The sequence below is a fragment of the Lepisma saccharinum genome, chromosome 7 (assembly GCF_977018435.1).
Source record: "Lepisma saccharinum chromosome 7, izLepSacc3.1, whole genome shotgun sequence".
NCBI classification, from domain to species: domain Eukaryota; kingdom Metazoa; phylum Arthropoda; class Insecta; order Zygentoma; family Lepismatidae; genus Lepisma; species Lepisma saccharinum.
This window is the reverse complement of record NC_139235.1, coordinates 49,122,307-49,138,853: the sequence shown is the minus strand read 5'-3', so window position 1 is coordinate 49,138,853 and position 16,547 is coordinate 49,122,307. Positions and strand designations below refer to the sequence as shown.

Sequence of the window (16,547 nt, the reverse complement as noted above, 5' to 3'; positions counted from 1 at the left end):
GGTTCGCCAAAAATAGTAGCATTACTTTTGGAAAAGACGTTGTATTGAGAGAAATGCAATGCATAACAGTAATATTGCAGATGGCTGGATATTAATGGCAGCAAGTGAAGATGATCTACAAAGGTCTGTTTTGAAACTTCAATCAATTCTTACAATTATAACTGAAACCATTTCAGAGGATAAAACAAAGTCAATGGCAATAAATGCTAAAAACTTCTGGAGTGAAAATAGGGAACAATGATAAAATAATTGAACAGGTAACAGACTTTGTATATTTGGAAAATCATATTTCACTGTTCAAACATCAAAAGGTGTTGAAAAAACTTAATAAAACATAATATATGAAATGGAATTTTAAAAAGAAATTTGGTGGAAAAAATGAGAAAAGAAATTCGAATTATGTACCATAACATCATTTCAAAACCACAACATGGTGGACTCTCTCATCAACATGTTAAAAGTAGAATAAATTGTTCGCAAGTGAGATTTTTGCTGTCTTCAAGTGGAGTAACCTTACGAGATAAAATTAGAAGTGAAGAAGTCCAAAATAAATTAAAGGATGAAGCAATGGTGGAGGAAATTCAAAAGTATGAGTTAAAGTGGAATTAACTTAATTGTGAGTAGTACATTGAAATTTGCAAATTTCCTGTTTTATAACAAGAAAAATTGTGCTTTTATAAAGTTTTTAAAACCTTGTTTATTTGCAATTGCAGGTTCCAAATGAAAAAATAGTCCAGAGATGGAGGTTTCGACAATGGCCTGCAAACCATTTCTCTGTTGTTACTTTCGTGATTGACCAAAAGGATGATCACACTGAAATCAAGCTAACACAAACTGGGGTACCTGCCAGGTAAGTACTGTGTAATCATGTGACATCTATAGTGGTAGATTTTTCTTAAGTTCTTACATAGAGGGTGAGAACATGAATGATAATGTTGCACATTGTGCAGTGTTCATAACAATTTGAAAAATGTAGAGCGGAACTTGGAGCTTACATTCAAAATATAGACTCACTACATGAAGTTCTTATGTTGACATCTCACCAAAGTGATTTTTCTAAATTTGGAAACAACTGAAGTTCATACTATGTTTTCAAGAGAACATGGCTGCATAGAGGGAAGCTAAGTTGGTTGTAGTTCTTGTATTGTTCTTCAGTAAATATGGTACATAAATGGCTGAGAGGTGCCCAAATGAGGTGACAACTCCAGGAACATACCTCCATATATTTTATGCATTGCACCAAAAAATACCGCATCTATGGTGTGGTCAAGCACTTGCAATGTTTCATTGTTCAGCCTGTTCTAATGGTTGATGAAATTGTTTCACCATTACTCACCTGAAACCAATGCGAAGTCAATTTCGTAAGCTGGCAAGATAATGTTGACAGTGTTTTGTGCCTTGGAGAAGGTAAAGGGGGGTTTCACCTGTATGTCAGTAAGTAATAGGATAACTTATTACAATGTTTAAGAAGATCACAGCCAAGCAACCACATTTGTCCAAGGAAAAACATCCTTTTCATACAAAACAGTGCACCAGCAAACAGCAAAAATTCATGATTTGTGCTTTGAATTACTGCTTGAGATGATACAATGACTATTTATACAGGGTGGCTCAAAAAGTCACTTAACACCCCTGGTACAAGGCCACTGCAGCGTGCAACATGGAAATGGTGATGACCAATCGTTATCAGGCCAAGAGGGAACCTCATTGATGCCACCCGCGCGATCGGCGGCCATCTTGAATTCATCTTCAGAATTTTAAATGGGAAGGGGATCATATGATATATGAAATCAGGCTAGAATTTCACGAGAAATGCAAGGGTGAAGGTTTTCTCGACGTATCTTTAACCAGTAAAAAGTTATGACTGAATTCTTGTACTAATTTGCTCCTTTTCGAGGTGTTAGAAAAATGCCTTAAAATTTGTTATGCATCGGTAATGCATCGAGATCAAAGTGATGTATGCCATTGCACACAATTTTAATCGGATACATCCATGAAGAGCTGCACATTATGAATGGTTGTCGCGAACAATTTACAGCGTGACGCTTCCATTGAATTAAAAGTCCTTCACAGTGACAAGGCTAATGTTTATGTTCATAAGGAAGGTCATAAACAGAATATGCGACCCTTGTCATCTGATAACTAACATTCGACAGAAACTGCTTCACAACGTTGCCATAGTGTTCTGGTGTTCCTCCTTATTGAAAAAAAAAACTGTAAAAAGTACCTTCTTCCATAAGCAAGGATGAAAAAACATCTTTATTTAACAAATCCAAGTAGCCCTAAGCATTTAAGGTTCCGTTGATGGAAAATTGAGTAACCAATCGTGTTCCACACACCACACCACACCATTAACTTACCAGCACCAACCATTCAGCTTTGATCTGTCGAAAATGGGTTAAGCACATCGAAACAAATGGTCGCCTGTTTTTTTCGGGAAAACTGGTCATGTGGCAACTGTGCCTTTAGAGGAACGTAGAACGGTCAACTCTGAATGGTACACAACAATTTGTTTGCCACAGGTCTTCGGTCAAATACGGAAAACAAACAAACGCCGTCGGATCATTCTTCATCAAGACAATGCCAGCTGTCACACATCTCGTCTAACAACCGACTTTAAGAACAGTCAAAAAATCGAATTGATGGGTCATCCGCCGTACAGTCCTGATTTGGCACCCAATGACTTCTTCTTGTTCCCGAATGTCGAGAATAAATTGCGTGGACAACGATTTTCGTCGGCGGAAGATGCCGTTGATGCGTTCAAAAACCATATTATGGAGGTGTCTCAAGAAGATTGGAAAAACTGCTTTGACAAATGTTTCGAACGAATGCAAAAGTGTATTGACCATAAAGGAGAATACTTCGAAAAACAATAAAGCAGTTTTCAATATCAAATTCCTGTTTTTTCATTATTAGGCTCAAAATATAAATAGTGACCCTCGTAAAAACATTAGCCTTGTCACTGCGAAGGAATTTTCATTTAATGGAAGCGTTACTCTGTGATTATTCGCGACAACCATTCATAATGCGCAGCTCTTTGTGGATGTATCCCATTAAAATCTTGTGCAATGGCATGCGAACTTCTCTCCCTAGATGTCACTTTGATCTCTATGCATTACCGATGTGCTAAACAAATTTTAAGGCATTTTTCTAACACCTCGAAAAAGGAGCAAATTGGTACAAGAATTCAGTCATAATTTTTTACTGGTTGAAGATACGTCAAGAAAACCTTCACCATTGCATTTCTTGTGAAATTCTAGCCTGATTTCATATATCATATCACCCCCTTCCCATTTAAAATTCTGAAGTTGAATTCAAGATGGCCACCGACCATGAGGGTGGCGTCAATGTGGTTCCCCCTTGGCCTGCAACGATTGGTCATCACCATTTCCATGTTGCGCTCTGCAGTGGCCTTGTACCGAGGGTGTTAAGTAACTTTTTGAGCCACCCTGTATAGCTCAACAAATGATTCTGTCAAAATGATATGACTGTTCTTGAGAAGTGCAGGACAAAGTGTATTGACCAATAGAATATATTAAAACAAATTGTTTTTGAACTTAAAATTTTTGAATTGTTGTAGTGCCAGAGGTTGGCTTGGTAGGAAGTGGCAGAGCATTTTCATGAAATGCCATAGACCTAAGTCCAATTAATGCCATTTGCTTGGAAGCTAACGTCGATTTAACCTGGCTGGTAACCTGAGAACACATGTTCGAATCACGTCGCCAGAAAAGCTACAATTCCTATTTTCAATGTACATTTGTGATATCCAACTTTTTAACCATATATTTACTTGCTCATAATCAGGGCTAGGATTTACATGTAAATACATACAGGGTGTTCATAAACTCCTGGTACCATTTCAAAAAACATAGCTCGGAATCTACTTGCAATAGAATAATGCTGTTATTAGATGGCTGCAGAACTTCAGAGAAATTGCTAGTGTTAAGGACTTGCCTCAGAGTAGACGACCAAGTGTATCTGATGAAACTGTCGACAAAATCCAAACCGCATTTCACTTTTAGTTTGACAAATCTGAGAATGGATTTTCAACAATTTATACCAACGTAGAAATTTTCAGCGAAAAATGCAGGTTTGATCATTACTTGAACACTGGTCGCTGATATACCATGCCATTACTCTAACCACTGAGCTACTGAGCTGGCCTGGTCTCGCCTGATTTTTTGCTGTCTCTGTTTACCTGCGTGGAATCTTCTCTGCCAGTGCTACCGTAACGGGATCTGTTGCCTTTGAAATACAGTAGACTTCAATGTTGCCTGGTTCCTCCCAGTGTAGAGATGTTAATTATTGAAGATCAGGCACACACAGGAAATGTACTACGTAGAAATTTTCAGCGAAAAATGCATTAACATCTCTACGATGGGAGGAACCAGACAATGTCGAAGTCTACTGTGTTTCAAAGGCAACAGATCCCGTTGCGGTAGCACTGGCAGAGACTATTCCACACAGGTAAAACAGCAACAGCGAGAAATCAGGCGAGGCCAGGCCTGCTCAGTAGCTAGAGAAATCGTAAGGTATGCCAGAGACCCAGTTTCGAGTCCTGGTCGAGGCTGCATTTGTCGTTGAAAATTTCTACGTAGTACATCTCCTGCGTGTGCCTCATCTTCAATAATAATACCAACTCTTAACAATTTGTGTGATCATTTGTTGGTGTTTGACTAGTCGTAAAACAGTTGCTTTGTGAGGTACAGCAGAAGCAGGGATTTTTCTTGGAAAACATGAGTGTAAGAATGAGTAGTAAAATACTCTTCAGCAATGCACACGTGCTGCTCCAAAGAATATGCCATGCTGAATCAATTAAAAGAACAGGCATAGTAACGTCGAAAGTGAGCGAAGAGAATTCAGTGTAACCAGAGGCAGACTAGGATTCTCTCAAGAGTCCAATTTCGGCACAAAAACTTGGTTTATGATTTACACGTAAATGTATAGCCAATACTTAGGCACATGTGGCGTGCGTCTGTTGACAATATTTCGACCTGCTAGCATTGCCATATATGTCCCAAAAATGGCACTTTTTCACTCAACCCACAAAATCGCCAATAAAAAATCCATCAAATGTTGCACATGACCAATATTGGTCGCGAATGACAGATTGACATGGCATCAGTCATCAGACATCTAATTATGACCCTTCGATAATTTCTTACGTATTTTTCTCATTCAAAAGTGCATTTCTGGAAAAATTTTAACGCTGCATTCTGCCAGTTATTAATTTATCGAAATTTTCTGTATGGAGAAAACTGATAATTTTAAGCATTGAAAAATATATCAATGGATGAGACTTTATAGTGCAGAAAACCCAGTGTAAAAATCTCTTACAGTTTTTATGATATACATTTTCAAAGTTTGGATTGTGCAACTTTTAAAAAAACACTGTATAAGAAGCTGAGCATCACGGTATTTAAAACATCGCTAAATCATTCGAGAAAACAGGAAATGAGGTGTCGGGGGGCAAAGAGTAAGAAATTATTACTGACACTCTGGAATGTTCACAATGTTGATTTAAAAAAAAAACTTTGCTAACTTACACTGTACTGCAATTTGAACTTAGAATCATCAAAATTTCGTACATATTAAAGCATAAGATCACAGTCGCCAAGCTGAAATTTTTAGTCGCCATGGTGACCTGGCGACCGGGATTTTTCAAGCCCTGTATATAGGTATTTGTTAAGGCAGTTAGCAACTCTGACCTCAGTGGAATTCTCGCATCATTGGGCTGAGCTACAGGCTTCTGCTCATCTGAAGGCCAGAGCTCAAGCTAAACTGAATGGCTTGTACTTGTTGTTGCAGTTGCAGTACCAGTGTAGACAGGCTTATTGGGAGTGAACATGGGAAATTAAAATAATAAATTGTTTATTTTATTTGAAATCACACAAGTGAGGAAATCACTATGAAGTAGTTTTCTTTGCATCATTTTGGGTCATTTTATGCATGTGTTAGTCCAGATTTTTTCAATTTTTAGTCCCATATGTTTGTACATATAAAGTCACTTGTTAGTACATATTAATCACAGCCCTGCTCATAATGAATATATATAAATATGAGAGCTTTATATACTTTAATGTCACATAATATTATAACTGTTGATTAAAGGGACGAAAGATTACTACACTATTTGAAGTAAGTTTGTGATTGTTGAATGAATCCAGCTAGTTAAAGACCAACACAAAAGTAATATAGTTTGAATTCAGATTACTGAGATATTTTTAATATGATGCACCAATGTTAAAATGCCAGACTTTACTGATAGTGCACTAATACTATATGAAATGGTGATCTTTTTGCACTAAAATCATGAAAACAACTAAGCATAATACACAAAAACAAACAGAAATACAACAAGAATAAGTCCAAGATTGCATAATTTCCTTTTTTCTGTTTAGGGAAAATATATCAACACTTGTTGGGAGGTTTGTAGAAGAATTTTTGAATTGGAATTTTTTTAATTTCCAGTCTATTTTTTTCTGCGTAAAAGAGGTTTGTGTTTTATGTTGTGTTGATAGGCACTTGAAAGCAGAATTGAAATAATTCAACAAGTTGTACTGACAGGAAGTCTGTAAATTTAGAAAGGACAAGAAATGCATTGTTGAAAAAACAGCGTAATGAGGAAACCATTTAATGAACTACAGCTAGCAAGGGTGCTTGCAAAGGGGGTAGGGAGCCATACGGGCCACTTGCCTCCCTGAGATATCTAGAAAGTATATGCAATTCGAAAATTTACAGCGATAAACTGTCATGTCGAACAAAATAACGAGAGAACGTTTTTACCAGAGATATTAGAATCATGTTCACTGCCATACCTAGGGGTGTGTGGGATGAAAAATGTTTGGTTGGGACAGAATTACGAAGAGAAATTTCCTGATGAGTTCAGCCAATACGCAGCCAATGCTCTTGCGCTGTTGCCAAACCAACTGCTAGCTGAAGGGAAACACAGAGAATTCATTGTGTCCAATATACAATGAAATATATAGTGAAGAATTTTACACAGGATTATATAATACTGCAGCATATAAGAGAAACTCGTACCTGAAAGTAGTTTGAAGGTATTTATTATAGAGGAAGTGCAAGGTCATCATCATCGCTCTTGTTTCTGTTTTCTGGCATCTTTCCCAGGAGATTTGAATAGGGGTTCACCGATTTCTATGGTAGATTTACCCTGTTTTATAATAAGCAACACAGTATGCACACATACACCACACGATTTAGCCGTAAGTTCTCGACTATGAGAAAACACTGTTTCAGCACGCACATCTTCTCCCGGTGCCAATTTCTTGAAGTAAGAATACACTTTAAAACTAAGATTTCTGTCTTGTGAACGTAATATTTTACCCTTGGTGCCTGTACTACTGGTACTAGGTTTCGAGAGGGACATTATTAATTTGATTTGATTTGCTTTATTTTACTTCGCTTTTCTGTCACTTTTGGCTAATTGCGAAGATGGGAATGACTGGTGATATAATGAAATTGATGAATGGACATTCATAAACATCCATGTCCAGGCCGGGATTCAAATCCGAGAACCCTGGTGTCGTAGCGTGATTTGCTACCTACTCCACCATGGGGGTCGGAGCGACATTATTAAGTAACATTCACGGAACACACACTACTGCATAACTATCGAACATAAGGGCTGTATTGCACAGCATGCTAGGATGCCAGGGGTCGTGGGTTTGAAACCCAGCCCGGGCATAGGTGTTTGTAAGTGTCCCTTCATCAATTTCATCATATCACCACCCATCCTAATCTTCGCGATTAGCCATAAGTGGCAAAAAAGCGAAGTAAAAAAACAATCGATCAATAAGGGCTGTTTTGAATCCTCTCACAACTGTTCTTCGTGGTGTACGAGTAAAATCATCTTACACCGCCCTTGTTACGAAAATGCTGAACTCAAACTGACTTAACTGACTCGTGATGTTCATGATCGGCCACAACAATGAAGGGTCATTGTGCATATTCAGCCAAATTTAACATCCATAGCTTTACCAAGATGCAAGAACTCAACACGGTGGGAACAAAAGAAATAGACAGAACATGGAAGGAAAATGAAAGGGTCATTGTGTGTGTGTATAGATGTGTTGTTTCTCGTGCTTCTTCGAGAAACGATAACTCCGGCTGTAGGCGACGGAAATTCATGGGGCTTGGACAGTCAGGTTCAAAATGTCGTGCCCCATCTTATGATGAACCTCAAAGTGGCGAGTTTTATGAAAACTTCTTGCGCACGAGAAAAATACAGAACACGGGGTTTAACTTGCACACAGCAGTTTCATAGCTGTACAATGTTGCACTCATGCCATTGGCTGGTCGCCAAGGATCAGTGGCGAAGCGTGACATTTTTTACGTACTCATCGCAAGACTTGCCAAACGTTAGGTCAATCTTCCAATCGTGGAGGGGGGAATTCCTTCATTGATAATGATGATGACAGTGTTCATACAGACATGTGAAGTAGAGATGGCTAAATTCATTTTTTTCTATGGAGTATATGATCATAAAATATGGAAAAGTAAACTTTCTTAAATTCTACCTGGAAATTGTTAAACCTCTCTCTCCGAAATTCAGATTGCCTCCGAAATCCAGGTAGTAAAATTTCCGAATAGAGATTTTTAATTTTCCAGAATCCTGATGTTTTTTGTCGTTCCTGGTGTGAAAGTAAGATATGTTAGGGAAAAGGTTCTGTCTAAGTATGTATGTCTGTCACCTCGTGAACAAAAATCTTGATCAGTCTTGTCATTCGTAAGCATAGTAAACACAAAACAACATGAAGTACTTCGTGTTTTGTGAAGCAAGAACATTACGAGGGTCACTATTTATATTTTGAGCCTTGGCAACACTGATTGAAGTTAGGCTCGATTTGACGTTTGCACGGAATCGTCTGGCATTATTGACCATAACGTACTTCAAATGTTTTGTCAATAGCTTCATTTGTGTTGTTTATTTTGCCTTGGAGATTGCGCGACAACAATAAAATGGAATTAACTCGTGAACATTTTCGTGCGAGGATTTTTTATGATTTTCGACGTGGATTATCAAGACAAGAGTGCATCGATCAACTTACTTCCACATTTGGCGATGAAGCCCCATCCTTTGCCACTGTGAAACGCTGGTATAACGAATTTAATCGTGGCCGCCATTCGCTTACCGACGAGATTCGCGAAGGTCGTCCAAAATCAGTTGTTGTTCAAGAAAACATTGATGCTGTGCAAAACCTAATACTGCAAGATCGTCATGTGACATACTGTGAGATTTAGGCAACCATAGGCATTAGTTCCACCAGCATATATAAAATATTACATGATCATTTAGCTGTGAGAAAGGTATGTTCTCGTTGGATCCCACACAATTTGACAAAAACTCAAAAAGACGCTCGCGTCAATTGGTGCAAACAAATCCTCAATAAATACAATCGTGGTGCTTCAAAAGACGTATATAAGATTGTAACAGGTGACGAATCATGGATATATGCATATGAGCCAGAACGTAAACAGCAGTCGACTGTATGGGTGTTTCAAGATGAACCCAATCCAACAAAAGTTGTTCGTGCTCGAAGCACATCGAAACAAATGGTTGCCTGGTTTTTCGGGAAAACTGGTCATGTGGCAACTGTGCCTTTAGAGGAACGTAGAACGGTCAACCCTGAATGGTACACAGCAATTTGTTTGCCAGAGGTCTTCGGTCAAATACGGAAAACAAACAAACGCCGTCGGATCATTCTTCATCAAGACAATGCCAGCTGTCACACATCTCGTCTAACAACCGACTTTATGAAAAGTCAAAAAATCGAATTGATGGGTCATCCACCGTACAGTCCTGATTTGGCACCCATTGATGACTTCTTGTTCCCGAATGTCAAGAATAAATTGCGTGGACAACGATTTTCGTCGGCGGAAGATGCCGTTGATGCGTTCAAAAACCATATTATGGAGGTGTCTCAAGAAGATTGGAAAAACTGCTTTGACAAATGGTTTGAAAGAATGCAAAAGTGTATTGACTATAAAGGAGAATACTTCGAAAAACAATAAAGCAGTTTTCAATGCCAAATTCCTGTTTTTTCATTGTTAGGCTCAAAATATAAATAGTGACCCTCGTATTTTCCGAAATCGATATTTGAACCACAGGATCAAAAATAAAAGTGAAGAGGAGAAATACTGTGAAGGAAATACAATGGATCCAGAACTGCTTTTTTCCCCCAGTTCTTTCTAGCAACATGGCATATCGCCTGTTTTGAATAGCTCGTCACAATTTCTTCAAGGTTTCACAATGCACTTAGGCGTTGATTGTTGTGCCTCATTCACCTTGGGGAAATTTATGCTTTTGCTTACTTATATATTTTTTTGTCATCGCCGTATCTCCCAATGACCGGATGCCAAGGACATGCTCTCTGTAGCTCTGCCCGATATCGCTTCTAAAACCGTGCGTCGTATAACCACTTCTAAATCCTTTGAAATTTCTCGACTGTTCGGGATTCGAAAAGTCTATTTGATATCTTTGCATCATGATGAAATACAAAATGACAATAAAATAACATCACAAACAATTTATAGATGTTATAGAAAGGAAACAAGGTGGAACCAGTTTCTATTTAAATAGTTGACTAAAGTCTGGACATGTCAATAGTGCCAAAGTATTTTCAGTTTTAAAAGGAGGGTGGAGGTAAGGCTCCACACATTCACAATCTCCTCCATTTGTGGGTAATGTGATCAGCACCATTCTTACCCCCCCCCCCTTTTCCTAGGGTTACCCCAGGTATTCATTTATTAGAGCCACTACATGCAGGAACATTTGCTGAAAAATCCACACCTGAAATTGAACTTGGGTCACCCACGTGGCAGTCAGACATCCTACAGTCACCCAGGTACTAGGGTCATTCGGAAAGTAACTTCCATTTGGGTATAAAAGATACACCAGGACGTTGTGAGAGTTTTTATTATATACAACTAAAAGAGAGAACTCTAAGCTATTTTTCTCCATAAGCACCGTTTCTGTTGAGACACTTATCATATCGGCTAACAAGGTTTACAATTCCCATGTCAAAGAAATGTGCCACCTGTGCATTCAACCATAGCCACGCAATAACACTGTCCTTGAGCAACTGTGTTTTGGGACAGAAAAGGGATACTGTTGGTGGAGTTCCTGGAATGAGGCACAACAATCAACGCCCAAGTGTATTGTGAAACCTTGAAGAAATTGTGATGAGCAATTCAAAACAGGCGATGTGCCATGTTGAGTTCTCGCATTGTTCGTCTTCATACTGCTGCTTGAAGCAAGGACCTTTTCCAACATTTTCAGTGGGAATTGTTTGACCACCCTCTGTACAGGCCAGATTTGGCCCCTAGCGATTATCACCTCTTTCCACAAATGAAGAAGTGACTAGGGGCACAGCGCTTCAACAATGACCAGGAGCTCAAGAACAGAATTACTCCATGGCTGAATGCACAGGCGGCAGATTTCTTTGACATGGGTATTGTAAACCTTGTTCGCCGATATGATAAATGTCGCAACAGAAATGGTGCTTATGTAGAAAAATAGCTTCGAGTTGTCTCTTTCAGTTGTATGCAGGGTGACTGGTAATTAGATGTATTCCCTGAAAGGGGTTAAAGTAGAGACAATTTGCAATAAATTTGACCTTATGATAGATACTCCGTCCAAAAATTAGTAGTTTTCGAGATAATCGAATTTCAATTGTTTTTTTAAAACATGACAATTTTCCACATAAAAAGATGAATTGAGAAAAAACTGCTCATTGTATGGAACTTATTTCAGCATTTTCTGATAGCTAACAAATAAGTGGTTCGTTGAAAAAAAAAAGTTTTTCCCAAATAACAATCCCATGTAAGTAACGGGTGGGTCTAAACTTACAAGTGATGATGAAAAAATGCACTCTTAGTTTACTTGGCAACGTATTAATAACAAAAATGGTATGACACGAAGCGTACAAATAATTTAAATTTTTTCCTTGTGACATCTGCTATCCAACAAGGTACAAATGTTGCTAACATTCACATTTGTGTACAAGAAATAATACTTCACTCATCTTCATGTGAATGGAATCAAAGAACATTACACGTCTTGCTCAAAGTGGGCACCTCCGTTACGAATGCAGGCACGCAGGTTTTTACGGATATTTGGTCTCTTAACTCGTAATGTGATGGTGTCCTTCATGTGTTGACCAGCTGTTGAGATCCTCTCCCTGAGCTCTTCTTGCGAGTTTACCGGTGGCTTGTCATGTGGCTCCAAATGTAAAAGTCGCAAGGCGTCAAATCGATCGGGGGATCGAGCTGGGCAGTCATCATGCTGATAAATCATGTCATGTCTTTTAGCTAGAGGCACATCCTCCAACAACATTGCCATCTTGTTCCTCAAAAATGTTCATAAGTGATGTCATTTAAAATTTCGGGCAGGAAAAATGGCTTGATCAAATGATTGTTGATTACACCCATCCATACTTCTGCCTGGGCGTGCGACAGTGGCTGGATGAAAATTACCCAAAGAAATGGATTGGCCGAGGCGGCCCGATTCCCTGGCCGGCTCAATCCCCCGATTGAAGCCTTGCGACTTTTACATTTGGAGCCACATGACAAGACACCGGTAAACTTGCAAGAAGAGCTCAGGGAGAGGATCTTAACAGCTGGTCAGCACATGAAGGACACCATCACATTACGAGTTAAGAGACCAAATATCCGTAAAAACCTGCGTGCCTGCATTTGTAACGGAGCTGCCCACTTTGAGCAAGACGTGTAATGTTCTTTAATTGTATTGTTCATTGATTCCATTCACATGAAGATGAATGAAGTATTATTTCTTGTACACAAATGTAAATGTTAGCAACATTTGTACCTTTTTGGATAGCAGATGTCACAAGGAAGTAATTTAAGTAATTTGTCAATAAGGTCAAATTTATTGCAAATTGTCTCTACTTTAACCCCTTTCAGGGAATACATCTAATTACCAGTCACCCTGTATAATAACTCACAATGTCCTGCTGTTTCCTTTATACCCAAATGGAAGTTACTTTCCGAATTACCCTCATACATAAATTAATCAAGAATGTTCTTCAAGGAACATTTGCAATCATTTGGGGGGGTGGGTGATCAGTGGAATATCTGTTATCTATATATTTTGTATTGGTGCTTGTATCATATTTATTCATTCCTATTTTTTTTTCTTTAGTGAAGCAGACTCAACAAGGGAAGGATGGGAGAGGTACTATTGGGCAGCTCTAAAGAGAACATTTGGTTTTGGAGCCTTCATCGTGTGATGTCATTGAAGAATAGTTTGACTCTTTATAAGCATATTTATTTGGCCCATTTGAGACATTGCCATCTCATGCTGTTTGATTGACAAAGCTGTTGATTGTCCAAGAGTGTGTGCATTGTGTAGATGCCAAGGGGGATGCATTCAAGAAAATGAGTGTCACCAGATCCAGATGAACTAAAATTATTTTTAATTTTAGAAATATAGAATAAACAAAAAAATGTTTTGTTATAAATGCATTTTGTAGTTTTTAAGCTGCCTTTACAACAAATTATGCAATAAATCATACAAAAGCACATATCAGGTTTTCAGTAGACAAAATGAATCTGTTATGGAGAATTTGAACTTTGTACTTATTTTTTTTTTTTTCAAGTTGATAGAATACTTTGTTCCCTAATTCTTGGCATTGCAAAATATTGCAATTTGTGTTTGTAAAGTGATAAATAGTATGTACATGATTTGTTATATTTTCCGTTATTGTATTATCTGACTGCCATGTAATTGCTGCTCTTTTGGCCAAATGCTTTTTCTAAAATCATTTTTATGTAAATAAAAAACATGCTGACTTAGTTGTTACCTTACTCAGTATAATTCATTGAAGAGAAACATTAACATACAATATACCTCTTTAAAAAACACTAATATTAGTATCTACTCATCAAACTATTCAACTAATTGAGTAGTTTGTACCTAGTCATATCACAAATACTGTCACAAGGTTTGCAGAAAATAGACACAAGATGGTTAGGGATAGTGTAATATCAATATAGTATGTGGTACATGCATATGTGAGGAACACAAAACACCTATAGCTACTCAAAATGACCACTTTTCGCACGCACACAGTCCTTTAGTCTTTGTGGCCACACATCACTTGCATTACACACAATATCTACAGAGAAATTTGCCACTGCCTTCACGAGAGAGTGCTTCATATTGGCCATGTTGGGATGTATTTTCTGGCATGCCATTTCCTGAAGCACAGCCCACAATTTGTAGTCCAGAGGGTTAAGATCAGGACTACCAGAGGGCCAATCAGAAGTGGAAATGAAGTCCGGCACATTCGTCTGGAGTCACTGCTGGGTCATCTTAGCCTTATGGGCTGGTGCCGAATCCTGCTTTAAACCCCAGGCCCGACTGCTAGAGCAGGTGTTCATGAGACACTTGACCACTCCCTCAACAGCAATCTCTTGGTACACCTTGGCTGATGTTTTGATGCCTTGCTCACAGAAATGCAGCTCAGTTGTGTCCTCGTAGCTCACCCTCCACCACACCATAACTGACACTGGATGATGAACCCTCTGGACCTTCGGAGCCTTGTTGGCAGCTTCTCGTGAACTCCTTGCATGTACCCTGTCATTTTGGGCATTGAATGCCTCCTCAAGATTGAACAGTTTTTGATCGGTGAAAAGGATTCATCTGCCCATTTGCTGCTTGGACATCTTGTGGTCCTGAGAAAGCACTGACTGTCTCCTGACAGGATTTCGTCGCTCACACGCTGCCACTGTTTTCACAACCTCTGGCGGCCATACTGTTGGAGGCCACCCTGCCCTAGGTTGTTCGTTCACAGTTCCAGTTTCAGTGTATCGCTGGAGAGTGCGATAAACGAACCTCTTTGAGATTTGAAGCTTCTGGAGAAATTTGAAAATCTCACCTGCTGCTTTTCCTACCTTCTCGTATAGTGCAATGACAGCCACTCAATGTTCATACTCTCCTCATTTCATCCTGACCTGTAACACAATCGCCTTCAGCCGTCCACAGCACACCACACAATGACTCAGGACTTACAGCTCCCCGTGGTACCCTGAAGGTGTCCAGCCAGCCTCCAAAGTTGTGACAGTATTTATGATATGACTAGTTACATGTATATAATGACTAGCCTAAGAAATTGTAATAGAACTCTGGGAGAAAATAAAATAGTGCTATAACAGAAAAAAGTCTAAGAACATTTTAGGGAAGAGTATAAAATTCTCAAATTATGCTCAAGTGAAAAGTATCCATTTAACCACTTGCCTTACTAACCCGAATTATCTCGGATGTGGTACTCTTCCGGCAAAATATTATCCCGAGTTATCTCGGAAACCTGAAGAGTTTGAATGTAATTTTTTTACCGGCCCGTACTAAGTCGGGCGGAACTTTCATGATGAATTGGGTAGGTGGAGTTAGTTGCAAGTCCAGCCAACAGATGTCTCGAGCGTGCACTAATTTTTGTGCCTGCCTTGAGGCACCAAGAAGTGAAGAAAGACAACAGCTTTTCTGCATTGCGTGACATTCGGTTGCTTGCAAGAACGCATTGTTCGGAAGCGTTGATTCGGTTGGAACTTTCTCGTCCTTTTGGCAGCAAAATGAGTGATATAAGCACAGACATAAGTGCATCAGAGTGTAGTGTAAGTGCTAGTGAAACAACGCAGTGAAACAACGCTAACTGACTGTGATGATATTTCAATCGAAAGTTCGCATTCTGATGTTAGTGTGACGTCTGTACGAGTGTGGCAAGAACTTGATCCTGAATCTCCAGCACCAGCTCCACCATGCTTTCCGTTTTCTGATCAACCACGTGCCAAGTATGATGTAGACGAAAGTAAGGGCTTGATACAATTTTTCGAACAGTACATTGATAATGATATTGTGACTCTAATAGTGAATGAAAGGAACACATTTGCAGTGCAAGAAGGGAATGCAACTTGGAATCAAGTAAGTGTGAACGAAATGCGAATTTTCCGTGCTCTTACAATACTACAAAGCATTGTAAAGAAACCCGACCTACAGTTTTATTGGACAAAAAATCCATTGTTGCTAACTCCATTTTTTTCACAAACAATGAGCTACCGTCATTTCCTTGAGATCAAAAGGTACCTTCATTTTTCAAACAAATCAAACCTATGATGCAGCAACCCATCCAAATCCAAAGCTAAATAAAATATGGCCCGTTATTGAACATCTGCGGCAGAAATTTCAAACACTTGTTGCACCAGAAAGAGAACTATCTATTGACGAAAGTCTTCTTATGTTCAAGGGAAGGTTGGGTTGGATTCAGTACATACCACTAAAAAGAGCGAGGTTTGGGATAAAGTCGTATATGCTTTGTGAATCAAAAAGTGGCTATGTTTGGGATATAATTGTTTACACTGGGAAAGATACACACTTCATGGAAGAATACAAAGATTTGCCGGTGTCTTCCCGTGTTGTTATGTCTCTCTTACATCCTCTTCTAAACCAGGGATTCAGCGTAACAATGGACAATTATTACAATTCACCCCAGCTGGCAGATATTCTTATA

General features: G+C 38.9%; 1 protein-coding gene across 4 annotated transcripts in view; it reads left to right on the top strand.

The window, feature by feature from the left end:
* Window positions 1–13,848, top strand: part of LOC145989850 (activator of 90 kDa heat shock protein ATPase homolog 1) — a 104,641-nt gene extending 90,793 nt beyond the window's left edge. For all 4 annotated transcript variants that reach the window (XM_083125304.1, XM_083125303.1, XM_083125305.1 and 1 more), the window contains exons 9-10: window positions 714–850; window positions 13,184–13,848. In XM_083125304.1, the coding sequence (XP_082981430.1) occupies window positions 714–850; window positions 13,184–13,271 (225 nt within the window). In that variant the 3' untranslated portion in view covers window positions 13,272–13,848. The remainder of the gene's footprint in view (window positions 1–713; window positions 851–13,183) is intronic.
* The last annotated feature ends 2,699 nt before the right edge of the window (window positions 13,849–16,547 follow it).